Source organism: Barbus barbus (assembly GCF_936440315.1).
Source record: "Barbus barbus genome assembly, chromosome: 13".
Classification (NCBI taxonomy): Eukaryota; Metazoa; Chordata; class Actinopteri; order Cypriniformes; family Cyprinidae; genus Barbus; species Barbus barbus.
The window spans coordinates 31,396,765-31,415,345 of NC_136741.1; the positions used below are offsets into that span (position 1 = coordinate 31,396,765).

The 18,581-nt window shown below is 36.2% G+C and overlaps 1 protein-coding gene and 2 pseudogenes across 3 annotated transcripts; all 3 read left to right on the plus strand.

Moving 5' to 3' along the window:
• The first annotated feature begins 699 nt into the window (after positions 1-699).
• On the plus strand, positions 700-5,370 carry LOC306879700 (neuronal acetylcholine receptor subunit alpha-2-like; annotated as a pseudogene). Its single transcript has 4 exons — positions 700-751; positions 1,859-1,986; positions 3,483-4,012; positions 5,245-5,370. The product of its transcript is annotated as a neuronal acetylcholine receptor subunit alpha-2-like (transcript).
• A 539-nt stretch (positions 5,371-5,909) lies between these two features.
• Positions 5,910-11,485, plus strand: LOC306879384 (ADP-ribosylation factor-related protein 1-like). The gene is made up of 7 exons (XM_079432280.1): positions 5,910-6,283; positions 6,565-6,652; positions 6,728-6,810; positions 6,924-7,005; positions 8,818-8,888; positions 9,063-9,163; positions 10,292-11,485. Exons 1-7 carry the CDS (start codon positions 6,167-6,169, stop codon positions 10,377-10,379), a joined length of 630 nt encoding a protein of 209 aa, XP_079288406.1. The 5' UTR covers positions 5,910-6,166; the 3' UTR covers positions 10,380-11,485.
• Positions 10,350-18,581, plus strand: LOC306879383 (stathmin-3-like; annotated as a pseudogene). Its single transcript, XR_013785876.1, has 6 exons — positions 10,350-10,486; positions 12,453-12,689; positions 14,515-14,610; positions 14,719-14,897; positions 16,571-16,762; positions 17,323-18,581. The product of XR_013785876.1 is annotated as a stathmin-3-like (transcript).

Below are 18,581 nucleotides of genomic sequence, written 5' to 3' on the forward strand. Positions count from 1 at the left end.
TGCATTCATATAAGTGAAAGCAGAAGCTTGTCGTGTATGTAATGGAATCGGTCCATTAGCAGCCTCTTGGAGCGTAAATATGCTAATAAATATTGCACATACATGCACTTACACATGAATATATGTATGAAGAACATGAATGTGAAATAAAACATCACATTTAGCATGACCTGCAATGTGACGATCAGATGTGGGCAGGGCATCGTGCCATGTACAGCGTGATGGATGCTGAGTGTGACACTGATGAAGACTGAATGCAGATGAACTGATGTACTCTGTGTGAATGCAGCCGGATGTTGCCGGAACGGTCCAAAGGTGCCAGATGCATTGAATGGATGCTGAGTGACTGAGAGAAAGGCAGTCTTTTTTCTCCAGGGAATGTTGTTTAATGTGTGTTTTTAAGAGGTTTTCTTCAAGTCAAGCCATTTATTTTGAAGGAATGACATAATTCTGTCATAGAAAGGTATTTTTCCTGAAATGCATGTGAAATTAAAGCAGATGAACTGATACATCTGTGCTCTTCAGTAGAAGTGTGGAGACATTTTCATTCTTTTTGACGTGGTTTGGTTGGATTTATGATCGTTCTGAGTGTCGAGAGACAGAATGATCTGAAAAGAAAGTGCTTTTGGAAGTTTTCAGGACAAAAAACAGAGTGAGAAACAGATCAAGGACTCCTCTGAGAGACAGAAACACTTAATCATGCCTCGCTGTCTTCATCTTTTGGTCCTTCTGCTGTTTTATCCTCCTCAAGGTAAAGCACTGCATCTTCGGAGAGTACACATCACTAATGCAACAAGGAATGCATTCATGTGGAAAAATATTTTTAATGCATTTTATAAAATGAAATGAAATCTGGGTCATATTTTTCCCAAAATCCAGAAGAAGAAAAAAAATGAAATTATGTATTTATATATTCACTGTGAAGGAAAAATCAGTAGAAAACTGATAAGGTTCTGGTAGAAAATTACTAGCGACTTTTCCATTAAGTTTCAGACATTTCCATCAACCATTTAACATAAAACAATGAGATACGTAATTGAAAATACAGATACAATTGCACATTGTGCTGTATTTTTATGGACTTTTTTAATGGAGTTTTTCTAAAGAAAATGAAGCCTAATTTAAGTTTTTAAGAAAATGTCATGAAATGTAATGAAAATGTCACAATGCAAAAAGAAAAATTAATTGTTCTAAAAATATATTTAATTTAAAGCATTATTTTGTATTTTTTATAATATTTGTTAGGAATTGATTTATATTTGCATTATTATACAATAAATAGACTTTTCATGGAGCACAGAATTCAAAGTGAGAATGGTTATTATAATGAACTAAAATTAAAATCATAAACAAATTATGGGATATAAAGTGAGCTGAAACAGAATAAAATATAAACAAAAAAAACATATTTTATTTCAGCAACATCTTATTTTTATTTAGTTTAACTTGATATGCCAACTAAAACTGAAATAAAAATTAATAAAATTGTACAGACATTTTAAAATAATAATAATATTAATAATAATAATGACAAAACACAAAAATTACTAAAACGTTAACTAAAATGAAAATGAAAATAAAAATATAAACTAATAATAAACAAAATATAAATAAGAACTACCCTCCCTTTCTGTTCTCTGTTCTGGTTGGACGATCTATCTTTGCATGTATGTATTTATATATTTATTTTGTTTTGTTTGATGAGTCCATATTGATCTCTCTGACTTATGATTGCAGACTTTGGTCCCCCTTTTGATCTCTATACTGTATATCTGATTTGGAGAAACAACTGCTATTAAGTATCTGCTGCATGTGCAGACTGATTTAGTTTGCTTCTCATCCGTCTGTTGTGGTGAAGTTCAGGCTGAAGACCGTCTGCTGAGGTTTCTGCTCACAGGATACAGTAAACTGGTCCGTCCGGTCCAGAGCATCTCTGATGTGGTTCACGTCCGCTTTGGACAGTCCATTGCCCAGCTCATTGATGTGGTACAATCTGCAAACTCTTCCTGTAGGAAATACATTGATTTCTCTATAAGCCAACAGCTGGCTGAAACATTACAAATCAAAACTTCCTCCTGTCCTCTCAAACACATGTGTTTATATGCAAATATTTGCAATAAACTTAAAATATATAAGCCTATGTTTTATACTTGTAACTAGTATCCACCTTATTTTGTAACAAACACTGAGTTACACATGGCTGCACCTACATTACAAATAAGGTAGATGCATGAATAGTTTTACATTATATTACATTTTATTTTAAAAAGTAAAAAAATGTATTCCATAAAAATGTATACAGAAAATTTCTTCACATTAACATGGTACATGGTGTTGTATTTTTTATATATATATAAAGAAAATGAAGCCTAATTTGAGTGTCAGGAGTCCGGGCTGCAGTTCTTCCTTTCTCCACTAGAGGTCCCCATCTCCCGTCCTCCTGGACTCCACTCCCCTAACTGCACACACCTGCCGCATCATTCACCTGACACTCATGATTACACCCTCAGCTGTTCCCCATTGCCACAGACTAAATAAGCTCCTCTCTCTCACCTCTCTGGCTGGGTGAATTAATTGTAATTGTGATTTATTGTATGAGTATTGTTCACTATTGAAACTCTGGGGATACATGCACTGTGTTGCAGTTTTATGTATCCAGTTTTGCCTTGATGGCCTTTTTGTTTTGAATTAAAAGAGAGCCTTATCTGCATTTGGACCCTGACTTTGTCTTTTTCACGGCACTCTCAAAGTGTTCCGTGACATTGTTTTTAAGAAAAAAAAAAAAAAAAACATGGAAATGTCACAATGCAAAAATAACAATTAATTGTTGGTTTTATAAAAATAGATTTAATTTGTTTAAGCTTTATTTATTTGTTTTTATGTTTATTTTTATAAATGATCAAATGTATTCGTTTTTGTATTATTAGACAGAAAAATGGAATTCCAAAGGGTAAGAGTTATTATAAATTAAAACGATGAAAAATGTTATGTTTTGTGAAATAAAATAAAATAGGCCTATTTAAAAAATATATATATTTTGTTTCTGGTATGCTAACGGGATTTACTTCTTCATAAACTATTTTATGTCTTGCACAGTTCATCTGGAAGCCTGATATAGTGCTGTATAACAAGAAGGTGATCAAAGAAATGAGACCTTATTGACTGACTGCAGTGACAAACTCGCTCCACAGGGGGCGCCACAGCATCTCTCATGCATCCCGCATCAGTCTTTGTGTGCATTTAGGGTTTGGTGTTTTACTTTAATTTCTTAAAATGTGTTTAAAAGTGTAAATCCCCATGATCATCTTTTATATTTAATTCATTATGTCAAAAGCACCTGAAAGCTCTGATTCATGAGGTTTGAGTTTTAACTGAAGGTGACGGAATTCAGCATGATGTTTTTGGGATGTCGCTGAGTTATAAACTCTTTAAATTAATTCTACTATAACTATTAGAATCAAAACAGCATGTACGCTCAATAGAGTTACATTTGGAATTCACTAACCAATCACGTCACGTTCTTCCCCTTCGACCAGCAGAACTGCCCCATGAAGTTCAGCTCGTGGACATACGACCATGAGAAGATCGACCTGATCCGCACAGATTACTGGGAGAGCGGCGAATGGGCCTTCAGCAGCGCAGTGGCCACCTACAACCTCAAGAAATACGAGTGCTGCTCCGAAGTCTACCCAGACATCACCTACTCCTTCCGCTCTTCTACACCATCAACCTCATCATTCCCTGTCTGCTGATTTCATGTCTGACCGTGCTGGTCTTCTACCTCCCTTCCGACTGCGGAGAGAAAGTCACCATGTGCATCTCTGTCCTCCTGTCGCTCACCGTCTTCCTCTTGCTTATTACAGAAATCATTCCGTCTACATCACTGGTGATCCCTCTGATTGGTGAATACCTGCTCTTCACCATGATATTCATCACTCTATCCATCATCATCACTGTGTTTGTGCTGAATGTGCATCACAGGTCACCAGAAACCCATTCGATGCCTAAATGGGTGCATACGATCATGCCGAGGTTCCTTAATATTTTATAATATTAAGGAACCTCGGTTTATAATATTTCTTGACATCATATTTACTTTTGATTTGGATATGAGGCATTCATGTTAATATTCATTTGTCAAACTGCAAGACTAAGTGTAAAAAAAGTAATTTTATGCAATTTTTTTTAAACATAAAACGTGACGTTCAGTAAAAAACATCCATGTTATTGTATTTTTAATTATTGCATGATGTGTGTGTGTGTTTACGTTAAGCCTATATATTAAAACAACTGTTGATTCAAAATGAGAAATATTCATGTTTTAATAATGTTTTTAATAATACATTTTTAATTATTGCATGACAAAAATGAAATAGTGACACACACACAATTCATTAGTTTTTTTCAGCTGCTTGCACACAAAATCTTTACTTGTCACACAATTTCTGAAACCTAGCACTCAAACAGCAGAAGCACACAAAATCTGCAACACCATACGCTAATTCTCAACATTTGACTCTCAACATTCATGACATGTTTTGCAAAACACAAAACACAATTCTGTAGAACACAAAAATTCTATCAGGAATTAATATTATGCTGAAGGTGTTTGCAAATGTTTGCTTTTGAGATGTGTTTGTGATATTTTGAATGCAATGCTTCATTTTGCAAGAGATGTGTGCGATTCTTGGATTTGTGTAAAGTTTTGAAAAAAAGAGGCAAAGTTTTGAAAATGTGTGTAAGCAGCTGAAAAAAAATGTAATATAAATTTTAACAAAATGTTGATCTAAAATAAGAAACATCCATATTTTTGTCTATTTTTACATTTTTAATTATTGCATGAACAAAAATAATTTAATAAAATGATGACTTTATATATTTACATCTACATCTGTGTGTGTGTGTTTACATATATATAAAAAAAAACATAAAATGTTGATCTATAATAAGAAATATGTACGTTTTAATAATGTTTTAATAATGCATTTTAATTATTGCATGACAAAAATAAATTAAAATTAAATAATGACACACACATACAATATTCATTATTATAACGTTTTACAAAATGTTGATCTAAAATAAGAAACATGCATGTTTTTGTAATTTTTTTTATTGCATGACAAAATTAAATGAAATGGAGACCTTATATATTTATATATGCATACATGTACAGTATATACAAAAATGTCCATGTTTGGCTTTTGTTACTCCATGACCACAATGTTCTTTGTTTTATTTCAGGTGAGGGAAGAGTGGAAGTATGTGGCCATGGTCATGGACCAGCTCTTCCTGTGGATGTTTATATTAGTGTGCATTCTGGGTATTGTAGGCCTCTTCCTTCCTCCATGGTGGGCTGGAATGATCTGATGATGATAATCCTCATCATAAATCAATAAAACTAAAAAAAACCATAGATCTGGAGCTAGTGAATGATGATCATGATAAAAGAATGAAATTAAACATAATGTTCTCTCAAATTTTAAATAGTTCACTTGTTGATGCTGTTTTGTTCTACTTTTTTTCTTCCGTTGTTAATATTTAGCTAATATATTGTAAGTGTTGTTAATAATATATTATCTGATAAGTGCATTAAATATATTTATGACGATCATCGGAACGTGTTTGACATTCCTCTAAACTTTGACATTCCTCTAAACTTTTACATCTTTAAAATAAATAAAAAAAATTCGGGTCTTTTAATTATTATTTAAAGTAACAAAAGTCACACATTAATAGATTTTAACACAGTAAACTACATATCTGTAACTTTTTAGATTTTTTTTCTTGTATTAAAGAACCAAACCTGAAGAGTGTAAAATTCACAATATTAAAAAAAACACGATTTTACTGTGGTAAAATAATTAGTGTAGTAAACTTGAAACCGCCGAACAGATGAACTACATTTCCCACAATGCACCACAAAAAAAAACTGCCAACAACTTCCCAGGACGTGTTTATTACTGACCGCTGCCAAAATGGATTTAGCAAACCGGAAAACCGTGAATTACATCTGATTCACAGACTTAACTCAGTTGTGTTTGTATAAAGTAACGTGTTTTATGTCGTAATTTCCACAAGAGCTCATGACTGTTTACGTTGTTCGGAGCGCTGAAGCTAAGCTAAGCTAAGCTAAGCTAACTGTACACAGTGTTGTGTTTGTGATATGAACAGCAGCCTGTTATTGAGGATGTACACTTTATTATCGGGTCTCTACAAATATATGTTTCAAAAAGACGAGTATTGCATCCTGATCCTCGGTCTGGACAATGCGGGGAAAACGGTAAGACTAGTAATGCCTAATAAGTTAACGCCTCCTTCACTTTTACTATACTAGTAGTAGTAGTTAAACTGTTGATACAGTTGTTCTGAGTTAGTAACATTTTGGGGTTTATGATGCACAATAATCCTGCCTGTCTAGGTAGGCTGCTCACTAGAATGTGAGGCTAAAATGCTCACTAGTTAGGAAGCACACTAAGACATCTGTTTCTAGATGCTACACTAAAGACGATGCCTAAAGTGAGGCTTTTATGTTCTCACTTGATGTGTTTGTTTTTATTGTAGACATTTCTGGAACAAACAAAAACCAGATTCAGCAGAAACTACAAAGGCATGAATCTTGCGAAGATCACAACTACAGTCGGGCTCAACAGTGAGTGATGGATGCTCAATCAAACCAACTGAAGTATAAGCAGAGCTTAACCCATGTTTCATCTTTGTGTTTCAGTCGGCACCATTGATATGGGAAAAGCTCGTCTGATGTTTTGGGATCTCGGAGGACAAGAAGAGCTACAGTCTTTATGGGATAAGGTGACACACATTCACTAAATGTGATTCTGATCTGGGGATCTTGTTTATTTTGCCGTGAAAGCTTTGCGTTCTGGATTGAATCTCTTTATAAGGTGTTATTTATCATGTTTCAGTACTATGCAGAATCTCATGGTATCATCTACGTCATCGACTCCACCGATGAGGAGCGACTGGGCGAGTCGAAGAACGCTTTCGGTGAGTTTTGCTGCAATGAGGGATCAATCCAATTCTGTACATCACCATTTTAATAAGTGCTCTAGAACCCATCTAATATAAGCAAATTTAAGTAAAAATGTACACAAAAATAAAAAAGTCAAAAGGTGAAATGCTGTCTTGTTTAATTAGACTGCATTATATTATATTATTTAATGCATAATTGTTATACATGTTAATTTTCACAACATAAAGTAAATCATATAGGCCTATTTTGTTTAGTTTTTTTATAATTATATGCGATTACAAATTTTCTGCAGGTTTAAAAAAGTCCTAATTTGCCCTTCCACAAATAAAGGCCTTAAATTAGAGCCGACAGTCTTTGCTTCATAAATGAGTGGCATTGAATGTTGCATGCACTGCAAAATAAAAAATCATATATTTCTCAATATTGTCTTGTTTTAGGACACAAACATCTAAACTAGGGCTGCTCGATTATGACAAAAATCATAATCATGATTATTTTGGTCAATAGTGTAATCATGATTATTTAAAACAATTATTAGTGGGCCATATGATTTATTTAAAGATAGTGATATATATCAAATATGTATTTTCTGTAAATAAGGTTGCTATGACATCTACATTTTAGAGACAGTAGAATAGAGTAATTAATATTAGTTAAAAACAACAACAACAACAAAAAAGGTCCTCAACGTTATTGAAAATAATTAAACTGCCAGTAATAAAAAAAGCAAAGGAATACAATAGAATAAAAAGACACAAATGAAACAAACTGTGCTTTAATTTTTTTTAATGCAAGTCTAAAGTAGCTATTCAGTTACCAGCCTACTGGAGAAATTGAATAACCTAATGTAGAATAATAAAACAGCATAGTCTTCACTGGAAGAATTAAACTTCCTTTGTTTCTTATTAAAGCTACAAAAGTAGTCAAGAGCAGCGAGTGATTTTGAATTTGTCTTTTGTTGTTTGATTATTAATATAAAGCACACAGTCGGCAGCAGGAATATAGCCCGCTGTCACTTTAAGAGCCGCACGGATCCAATTTACCTTTACACAAGTATTTTCATTCTCAACTCTTTTATTACATAACAGACGAGGGTTTATATGAATAATCACTAAGCGCTGCATTTTGACATTTTTGCGAGTATTTGACCGTTTAGGCGCTGGAAAGGGGGCGGAATGGGGCGCAATAATCGTTTTATCTCGATTACTGTATTTGCATAATCGTCGGAGGCCCAAATCGAAACTGAATTTCGATTAATTGCACAGCCCTAATCTAAACTTTAAAAAAAAAAATGAATGAAACTTGCTAAACCTTTGAATTAAGTTGAATTTTCTGACTCCATTGGCAGATAATCCTAATCTCCACATAAACTACATTTTGATCAATTTCACAGAAAGCAAAACTTCTTATTTGATGTAACTTTGCTTCTCAAGTAGATGTATCTTGATTTATGAATCTTTAGACATTTGCGGTGCTGTCAGAAGGAACAGTAAAAGTTATTTCCATATTCCAATATTTGTAAGCATTTAAATTCAAAAGTTCTTGAGATCTGCTGGAAGTTATATTTTCATATTCTGAAGTGCTGCTAATTATGTTCTCTCTAGGCGTTTAAAGGACATATTGAAGCATTACGTTTCCTTCAAGTTATTCTTTACATTTTCTTTGCTTGGTCTTAAATTTACCTTCAGAAGCCCTGAAGTGACAAATAATATGAATAAAACCGAATAAAATGGTTTGTGGCAGGCCTGGTCGGATGATCTGGGGGAACGTCGATCAGGCCTGAATCAGTGTCTAATGTGAAACGACTTTATGTTCCCATCTTACAGAGAAGATGATCAGCAGTGAAGTTCTGGAAGGAGTTCCTCTTCTTGTGCTGGCCAACAAACAGGACGTTGAGGTATGAACTCCAGACCATCTGTGTGAGAGAAAACACCTCAAAGATCTCAGAAACTCAATCCGTCCCGTATAAACACATCCTTCTGTCATCTCCCAGTGGTCTGTAGGTGGTGCTGTGCTCCTTCATTTCCACATTGAGTTATAATGATTGCACTGCTTGTCTTGTGTTCGTCAGAACTGTCTGTCTGTGCCCGACATTAAGACGGCTTTCAGCGACTGCGCTCCCAAAATTGGCAAAAGAGACTGTCTGGTGCAGCCCTGCAGTGCTTTATCAGGGTACGTCTGCCTCGTTTGACTCATTTATTCTTCAGTGTTCTGTGTGGAAGTGGTAAACCCTGCTGCGCTCAAGCACTCCACAAAAACATGATGGTGCAGTTATGAGAAATGCACAGAAAACAACAAGATCAATTGCTGATGAGTTGATTTATATAGAATATTTGCTAGCACTCTACTTAAAGCCTTTATGCATAATGCATTATAAAGCTATTCATAACCAAAGATTAAATGCATCACAGTAGCATTTAAATAAAAGGGTTGTCGTGGTTTTTAATGCATTATATACTTTCTAAATGTGTAAAAGTGTATTATAATGCATTTTAACTGTGGTTACAATCATTCATGAGCTTATTACACTGCATTATAATGTGCATTACAGGACATAATTAATGCATTAAAGCTACTTTTATAATGCATATTATATTAAGGCCCGGTTTCACAGATAGGGCTTAGACTAAGCCAGGATTAGGCCATTGTTCAATTAGGAAATTTAAGTAATTTTTATTAACATGCCTTAGAAAAAAACATTACTGGTGTGCATCTTGAGACAAAACAAAGGCACTGATATATTTTAAGATCAGTCAGAGCAAGTTTCTTTCAGTTAAATCAGCTCAGACTTACACTGTAGTCTGGGACTAGTCTTAAGCCTTGTCTGTGAAACTGGGGGATAAAGGCTTTAAGTTAAGTGTTACCGATTGTTTTTATATATTTTAACTTGTTTATTTGATATTTTGTTGGCAGTGTAAAATGAATCATGAATATTGCAGTGATTTTAAAGCATTACCACAATTCCAGTTTTGCACTTGTTCCTTTACATCTTAAGTGTTAAAAGATAAATATTTTCAGATTTAAACCTTTTTAATATTAATTCTAAATCACAGGAATAAATTACATTTTAACATATAGTCACATGGATAACGGCTATTTTAAATTCTAATAATATTTCACTATTTTTACTGTAGTTTTTGAACAAATAAATGCAGCATTGGTGAGCAGAAGAGACTTCTTTCAAACTGTTGGCTGGTTGTGTATATCTTGTAAACGTTGTTTATTTTATTGCTTATTGCTCTGTACTTTTTAATGCAAGTTAAATATGATGTGTGTTTTCTGTGCGGTTGTGTTTTACAGGCAGGGTGTGAATGACGGCATTGAATGGATGGTCAAATGTGTGATCCGGAACATTCACCGCCCACCCAGACAGAAAGACATCACATAGAGCGGCTTCTCTCTCTCTGTGTGTGTGTGTGTGTGTGTGTGTGTGTGTGTGTGTGTGTGTAGTGTTTTCTGTAAATTCAGAGAGTGGATGCAGTTATCATACCACATGTAAGTTATGATATTATATTTGGGTGATGCTCAGAGTTTGATATCTTTGCTGTGACGCTGCAGACATTGTAGATATTAATTTCTATGCTAAACTGACACTAGTTTTGTTTTCTGATGAGTTTTTATGTTCTCTGCTAAAATCACCTTCAGATTAAATCAATCATATCTAAACAGAATGAAGACATTCCTCATACAGCATTTCAAGTGGTGTTGTTTTTAAGACCCATCAAATCAAAACCCAATTTCTAATCACTCACCAATTCTATAATAAAGAGCAGAGATGTAAAAGAAAGCACTTGTGTCTCGGATTAATTTGCACGACAGATGTTTCCCCAAATCTTACAAATCCAGGAAATGCCTTATTCTGTAAGGACAGGGTTTTATTGATTTGCTTTTGCCTAAGCTGAATGCATTTTGCATGAAGGCAGCAGTGAATCAATAAGCGCTGCTCGTGTAATGAATGTTATTACAGCAGCGAGCATCACATCTGTGACCTCAGACACTTCAACCGTTCGTTTGGCCTGCAGAATATTATACGTGTATGTGTGTGAAAGATAGTCAATACAATGATGAACATGTGCCACTTCTCTCTGCTCTGAATGCACAACTTTAGGACCAAATATTCCCAGTTTAGAGACGCAGATGTTATGTGTTTAATCAGCTGATAAGTGGTGTTTAAGGCAGACATCGATAGTATTCTTGCTCATATTTAGTGTTTTTTGTTCTGATTTCTAACAGTCTTATTGTTCAGTGAGTGTACGTGTGTTTGAGAGAGATGATCCAAACCAGCTTGAATCAGGCTGTTCCCTTGTGCAGTTGTTTTAGGACAGCAGACTCAATCGAGCCACTCTTCGCACGCAAACCTTCAACAGAGGCATGAATTGTGTATGAAGACTTGCGTAATAGTGCATTAGTTCTGGCACTTTGGGTTGCTCTGCAAAAACTGTTTTGCTGTATGTTTTGCCTTGTTTTAAATATTAAATGAAAGGTTCTTTAAGCAAAATGTGTCAAACTTATTTAACAAATATCTTGAATTAACTTTTTTCACCCTATTGCAAATAGTTTTTTCTTTTGAATTTTTGTTTATTCATTTTTGACAGATAAAAACATCAGATGTGCATTTTAATTTTTTTTCCTTTTTTTTTTTTTTTTTTGTCGTTTTCCAGATTTACACTGTTTTTAAAACAGTGTAACTGGCAACTTATTTTTGCCAGATAAAAAACGTCCCAGACTTTTTTTTTTTTTTTTTTTGGAAGTATTTTCTTTTTTGGAAGTATATTGATTTATCTCCCAGACTTTGAAGGTTTTTTTCTTATTTTTTATTAATTGTAATTTTATTTCAAAAATCACAGACTTCCACTGAAGAGTGCCTAATTTGGACTAATAAGCAACTGCATAGCAACATGCAAAAAGGCCCTCTGAACACCCTAGTTACTGCACACCAATAACAAAAAATCATATCAGGACAATTTTCTACTTTTATTCCATCTTAATGTACAGTCTTGATCCATTACATTACTCCCAGCAGTCTGATGCATGTAAGTGTCAGTTTCAGATCAATAGCTGATTGGAGATGCGATCAAATGTCGTACAACTGAACCCAATACATCTTTTGTCTTGTCAATGATGTATCGATTTCTTCAAAACCTCATTGACCGGACCAAAGTTGTACAATACTCTTTAAATAGACAACAATATCTAGAAATATTTACCAGATACAGCAGCCCAAAATGTACAAGCATTCGATTAGAAAATATTATGTAACAAAATATCAAAGCAAGCAAAGAAATGCTGCAAGAACGTTTCTCAGCCCAAATGACTTCTAAATGGGTGTTTTGGTTATTTTTAGTGTTATGCTCAGATATACGCATAACTTATTCTTTTTGAAGGTTGTGTGAGCAGTAAAAATAGCTCTTGTTTCCAAGACAACGGCACTATCATTTCATTATTGTATTTTTTTTCCCAGTTTATCTCATGATGCTACAAAATTGCTGGTTTTGTCAGCGATGCCATTTCTTTCTTCATCTCTCGTCCTCTCCACCTTCACCTCCTCCTCCCTCCCTCCGCCTCCCATCCATCATTCCCCCCCTGATAATACAGACCACTGGCTGTGCGTCACTCCTTCAGCGCTTCACTCCGTTCATCTCTCCACTCAGCATCCATCCGTCCTCATCCGGCAGCACAATGGACAGCACAGTTTCAGGTAAGACCCTGAATAATCTCTGTCTTTAGAAATGAAGCTGAGCAACTAGGGAGATTTTAGCATGAGTTATTGCATGAGCTGCCACAGAATCACGTCTTTTTTTTTGCGTGATATTGGCACTGGTGAACATGTCCTTTGTCAAGCATGCATGCTCTATGCTATCTAAGGGATAATAATGTCATTAATGAATAGATCCTTTTAATACAGGGAGTTTCTGTTTGAACAAGACTGTTATTGTGCATTGGAGTGTGCTGATGCTCATAACTGCAGATGTTGGGCTATAAAAAAAACGGGTTCATTTGGAGGGTAGCAGTGCTGCAAAATGTGGCGCAATATTGTTGATGTGACTGTCTGGATCGCATTCAAACACATGCAGTCAGGAATCAGTCATCCACTATAGTCTGATCATCTCATATTGACTTTGATGCGACCTTAGAAAGAACCTTGAGCAGCCGATGAGCAGAGCTGCTCTGCAACATTGGTGAAATTAGTTTGCATTGTGTTTTGCATCTGAAATAGCTGTAGATCTTCTATAAATAACAGCAGTAAGTTGTGCACATTATATTGTGTGCTTTGCTCTAATGTCCAGCAGACAAAGCAGGATTTGAGTTATCTTTGCTGTCTCAGCTTTCTTGCAAAGTCACCTTTCTGTTGAGCTCATGGGTAATAAATGAACATGCTCCGATGCACACAAACGCCATTAGCTCCTGTAATAAACATGAACATTTAAATCTGTCCCTTTTGCATGCATGCATTTGCTTTGTGTTGGTGATTTGTGATTCTTCAAAATAATCATGCATCTTATTCAGAATCAGAATGAGCTTTTATTGCCAGGTATGTTTACACATATGAGGAATTTGTTTTCGTGACAGAAGCTTCCACAGTGCAACAGAAAGACAGTGACAGAACAAAAAACACAGATAATAAAAAGAAGAATTAAAAAATAGAGGAATAACAATATACAAATTGACAATTGTATGTACAGGTGTATAATAGACAGTTGTATGTACAGGTATATTATGAGCAAATTGAAATGTAGACGAAGTCTACTATTGAGGAGCGGTATGATGTTGCTTTATTAAGTGATTCAGTTCACACAGTGCATTATTTGGCTGACATGTGCTGTGTTAACTGGATCAATAATGCATGAATCCGGTTTAGGGTGGGGTTTGGTGCCAAATGCAGCCCAGTAACATGCTTGCAGTTATGCATCCCTTATCAAATTTCATGAAGCAATACCGGTCAGTTCAGGCATACGCCTCTACATCTGATTCTGTAACATATTGCTGTAATACAGACTTTCCCTTCCTATTTGCCAATAACAGCACATTTCCCATTATTAGTGTATTTTTTTTGGCATGTTTTTAGTTGACATTTTGAAACATCTACTAAACTATTTACGGGGTTTCTGCAGATTTTATGAAAATAAGTAAAAAAATAAGTTGCATTAGTAAAACTTGCAACCAATCTCCAATTACTTTTTAAACCATTTTACAAAAACAAAAGATCACACTGCAAAAAAAAAAGTGATATTCATCTTTTTTTTTGTCTTGTTTTCCTATGCAAATGTCTAAAAGATTCTTAAATCAAGATACATTTATAAACAAATAATATAAAATATCTAAACATTTTATGACTCCAAACTGTACAATGTCCTAAATAGTATGCCAAGTAATGTCTAAAATAATAGCTTGTCGTAGGCCAAACGTGTCTACACTTTACCCATTGCATGTAAAGTTCTGGTTAGTTCACCACATGCATATGCATCACTGATTTATTGTCATATTTACTGTATTCAAACAAGATTTCTCTCTTTCTCTTGCAGCCTACTCTGAGAAGCTGAGAGAGATGTCGGTGTTGTCTCTCCTCTGCTCCTGTTTGTATTCCCAGCCGCATCCCAACACCTTCGGTCAGTTTGAAGGTAGGAGCTTCAACAGCCAAACAGCCCATGATTGAAGGACTTACTACCAGAATATTTAGGTTTAAGGTCATGCATCACAAATCCATCCTCATCATCATTGCTCCACAGATATGGAGGTGAAGTCGCTGAATAAGCGAGCTTCCGGTCAGGCATTTGAGGTCATCTTGAAGAGTCCGACTGAGACGTCTCCAGAGAGACCCCAGACTCTGACACTGCCGCCCCAAAAGAAGGAGCCTTCACTGGGGGAACTACAGAGGAGGCTGGAGGCCGCCGAGGAGAGACGGAAGGTAAGATGATGATGCCATTATCATTTATATCATTATTTGATAAGATGTAGCACGCGTGACGGACAGCGTGCTACATCTGCCTAATTATCAGCTGATCAGAGCAGATCGCGACGCAGAATCAACGGAGAAATCGCACGGCGGCGGGACGTGCTTTTACATCAATGAGAGGTGGTGTACAGATGTGCTGTTCAGATCTAGAAACGCTCTTCATTAACAGCAAGCCGTTCTGCTCGTTCATTCTCGTGAGTGTCTACATTCCACCGCAAGCGCACGTGAGCACAGCTTTACAGAAACTCACTGATCTGATCACAGAGAGTGAGCAACAACACCCGGACTCTGTTTTAATAATTTTCAGGGACTTTAATAAAGCAAATCTTTCCCGCGAACTGCCAAAATACAGACAGCACATCACATGTCCCACCAGAGACAGTAATATATTGGATCACTGTTACACAACAATAAAGGATGCATATCACTCTGTTCCACGAGCAGCTTTAGGACTCTCTGATCACTGTTTGGTTCATCTTATTCCGACCTACAGGCAGAAACTTAAATCTGTTAAACCTGTATTAAGAACTGTTAAAAGAAGGACTAACAAAACAGAGTGGGATCTACAAGCCTGTTTCGACCTCACTGATTGGACTGTTTTTGAAGCCGCTGCCACCGATCTGGACGAGCTCACAGAGACTGTAACATCTTATATCAGTTTCTGTGAAGATATGTGCATTCCTAACAGGACTCATCTAATCTACAACAACGACAAACCATGGTTCACTGCAAAACTCAGACAGCTCCGTCAGGCCAAAGAAGATGCTTACAGAAAGGGGGATAAGTATACACTGGCCAAATACACACTGGAAAAGGAGATCAGAGTGGCAAACAGGAATTATTCTGACAAGCTCAGGAATAAATTCTCTTCCAGTGATCCTGCTTCAGTGTGGAAAGGAATGAAGGATATCACCGGTTACAAGACACCATCCCCCAGCACTCTGGAGAATCAACACCTGGCAGACGACTTGAACAAGTTTTATTGTCGTTTTGAAAAATCACCCCACACCCGCCCTGAACACCTCTCCACACAACCATTAACACCTCCAGCAACCCTCCTCTCCCCCACACCCACGATTCAAATCAGCGAAGAAGATGTGTGCCAGGTCTTCAGGAAGAACAAAAGAAGGAAAGCACCAGGCCCAGACGGTGTGTCACCAGCCTGTCTGAAAACCTGTGCCGAGCAGCTGGCCCCCATCTTCACACAGATCTTCAACAGATCACTGGAGCTGTGTGAAGTCCCCTCATGCTTCAAACGCTCCACCATCATCCCCGTCCCAAAGAAACACAAAATTACTCATTCAAACTAAGAGAAAATGGTTCTTTTAGGAAATGTTCGCTGAAAGGTTATTTGAGGAACCCAAAATGGTGGTTCTATGGAGCCTTTATTTTTAAAAGATTTTACCATGTAGCATGTGGATACCATATGAATATGGTAATCAGTTGTTACCATGGTATTGCCATTTGATACCATGATAGCACCACAGTCCTCTTTGAATAGGCCCATTGCTGTTTACATGACTTTTCTCACTTTCTGGCTTCTCTCCTCTGCACTTTTAAAATGTCCAAATTTTCTTCACGGTCACATTAAATTTGTCACACCTTTCTGCACTTTTTCTCTGTAGTCTCAGGAGAAGCAGGTGCTGAAGCAGTTGGCGGAGAAACGGGAGCGTGAGAAGGAGGTGCTCACCAAGGCCCAGGAGGTCAACAACAACTACAGCAAGATGGCCGAGGAGAAACTCCACCACAAAATGGAGCTGATCCAAGAAAACCGCATGGCTCATCTTAATGCTCTCAAACAGCGTCTGAGAGAGAAGGTGAGTGGGTCTGGTTGTTTTTAATCAATCAGTCAATCAGTGTGTGTTATTATATAAAGAATATGACTCTCATCCTCCAACATGCCATTCAAAGTGCCTCCTCAAAATTTTTGAAGTTCTCTTTCAGATCTGAATCCATTTTACATTTTTGCATTTGGCAGATGCTTTAATCCCAAGCAACTGGCATTGCATATGAAGTATATATCTCATCAGTTCATGCATTACCTAAGAATCGAACCTCCACTGTTTGAGCTATGGGAATGGCTTTCGTTTGAAACACACTTTTCAAAATGCAATGAATAAAATCAAGTCCCAAAAAATCAAGAAAGTATAAAATGGGCTGGGAATGCTTTTTTATTTTGACATGTTTGCATAATGAAGTAGTATGGGCTTTTATCTTTCCATAGTTCCTATTGCATGTTTTTTTTCTAAAGTAACAGGCTTACAGCTGTATTTTACTGTCAGTAAAAAAGAGAACGAGTTCTTTTTCCTTCCTTGTTACTACAAAACAGTTCCTACTTATTGGATGTTTATTATGCTGTCTCTCTTTTCTTTGTCAGGAGCTTCATGCAGCAGAAGTCCGTAAGAATAAGGAACTCCACACTGATCTCTCTGGCTGAGGACACTGTTTGACGCGAGAGCCATGAGACGTTCAGTCACGACTGCATTTGGAAAATATCTCATTCTCTGGCCACACTGTTTTCAGAGGTCATATCAGACTCACCTTATCAGTTTTCTTTATCAATAAACGTCTGAGCTTATAACAGCATCCCACATACACAACATGGACAAAAGTATGTGACCACCCTAACAAAGCACCTGTATATATGCTTGTTGAATGTTTAATTTCAGAAGCATGGGCATTAATAGGCATTTCATCCTTCCTAACAACTCCAGCTCTTCTGGGAGTCATTATTCCAGTTCATCCCAAAAGGTTTTTGTGTAGGCCAGTCAAGATCTTTCATTTCTTGATGGACCTTGACTTATGTTGGTGTTCCTAAATCAACATCTCTTGTTGATCCTAGAACAACCAATCCTTAAATTATGGCTCAAATCAGAGGGAAACTGATAAGAATTTATTCAAGCTTCAACTCTAGCTTTGAGCCAAACCCTAAACAAATCATTTTACCTATTCCTAAAATCTGATGCTGATGCTGATCTGTGACCATAACCTACTTGGCAGAATCACAGCCACCTGCATTGAGGACTGTGTCATGCTGAAACATGCCATTTAAAACTGTTAAACAATTCTCCATTATGTCATTGTGTGGAGCAGCATTAAGATTAGTAAATATTCTACTAGCCAGACACGTTTATTAGAAAGAGGTGTCCACATACTTTTGGGTGCAATGTTGATCTGCCTGTTGAAGAAAACCACTTAAAACCGTGATAAATTTCAAGATGAACTTGTTTTAGATTGGCATTAGTGATATGTTTCTAACATGAGCTGATTATTAAGATGGTTGTTTGTTGTTGCCAATAGACCAGCTAGACCTGTGGTTGATCTAAAACCAGCATGAAATTGTCAAAACATATCTTATGTGTAACCAGCAATGGTTTAATCTGGTCCATTAGTCTGGTTTTAGTTGTTATTTAGCAGGGCAGAATCTCACAAATCCAAAAACATGACTCTATCCACATTTTCACTGCACTTTATAGGATATGATTCATTCACGTTGGTAGTTTAGATGAATTTCAAGGGTCACTGACTCAGATTTGTGGGTTTGTTTTTTCAGTGACCTGAAAGAGAAATGTCTAAGCTATATGCTGCTAACTGATTACTGAAAACCATTTAAATAAGATTAAAGCATAAATTCAT

Coding starts and splice junctions, on each gene's coding strand:
- LOC306879384 (XM_079432280.1), top strand. CDS start 6,167: ATGAACAGCAGCCTGTTATTGAGGATGTACACTTTATTATCGGGTCTC. Junction 6,284..6,564: donor TGGACAATGCGGGGAAAACG/GTAAGACTAGTA, acceptor TTTTTATTGTAG/ACATTTCTGGAACAAACAAA. Junction 9,164..10,291: donor CCCTGCAGTGCTTTATCAGG/GTACGTCTGCCT, acceptor TGTGTTTTACAG/GCAGGGTGTGAATGACGGCA.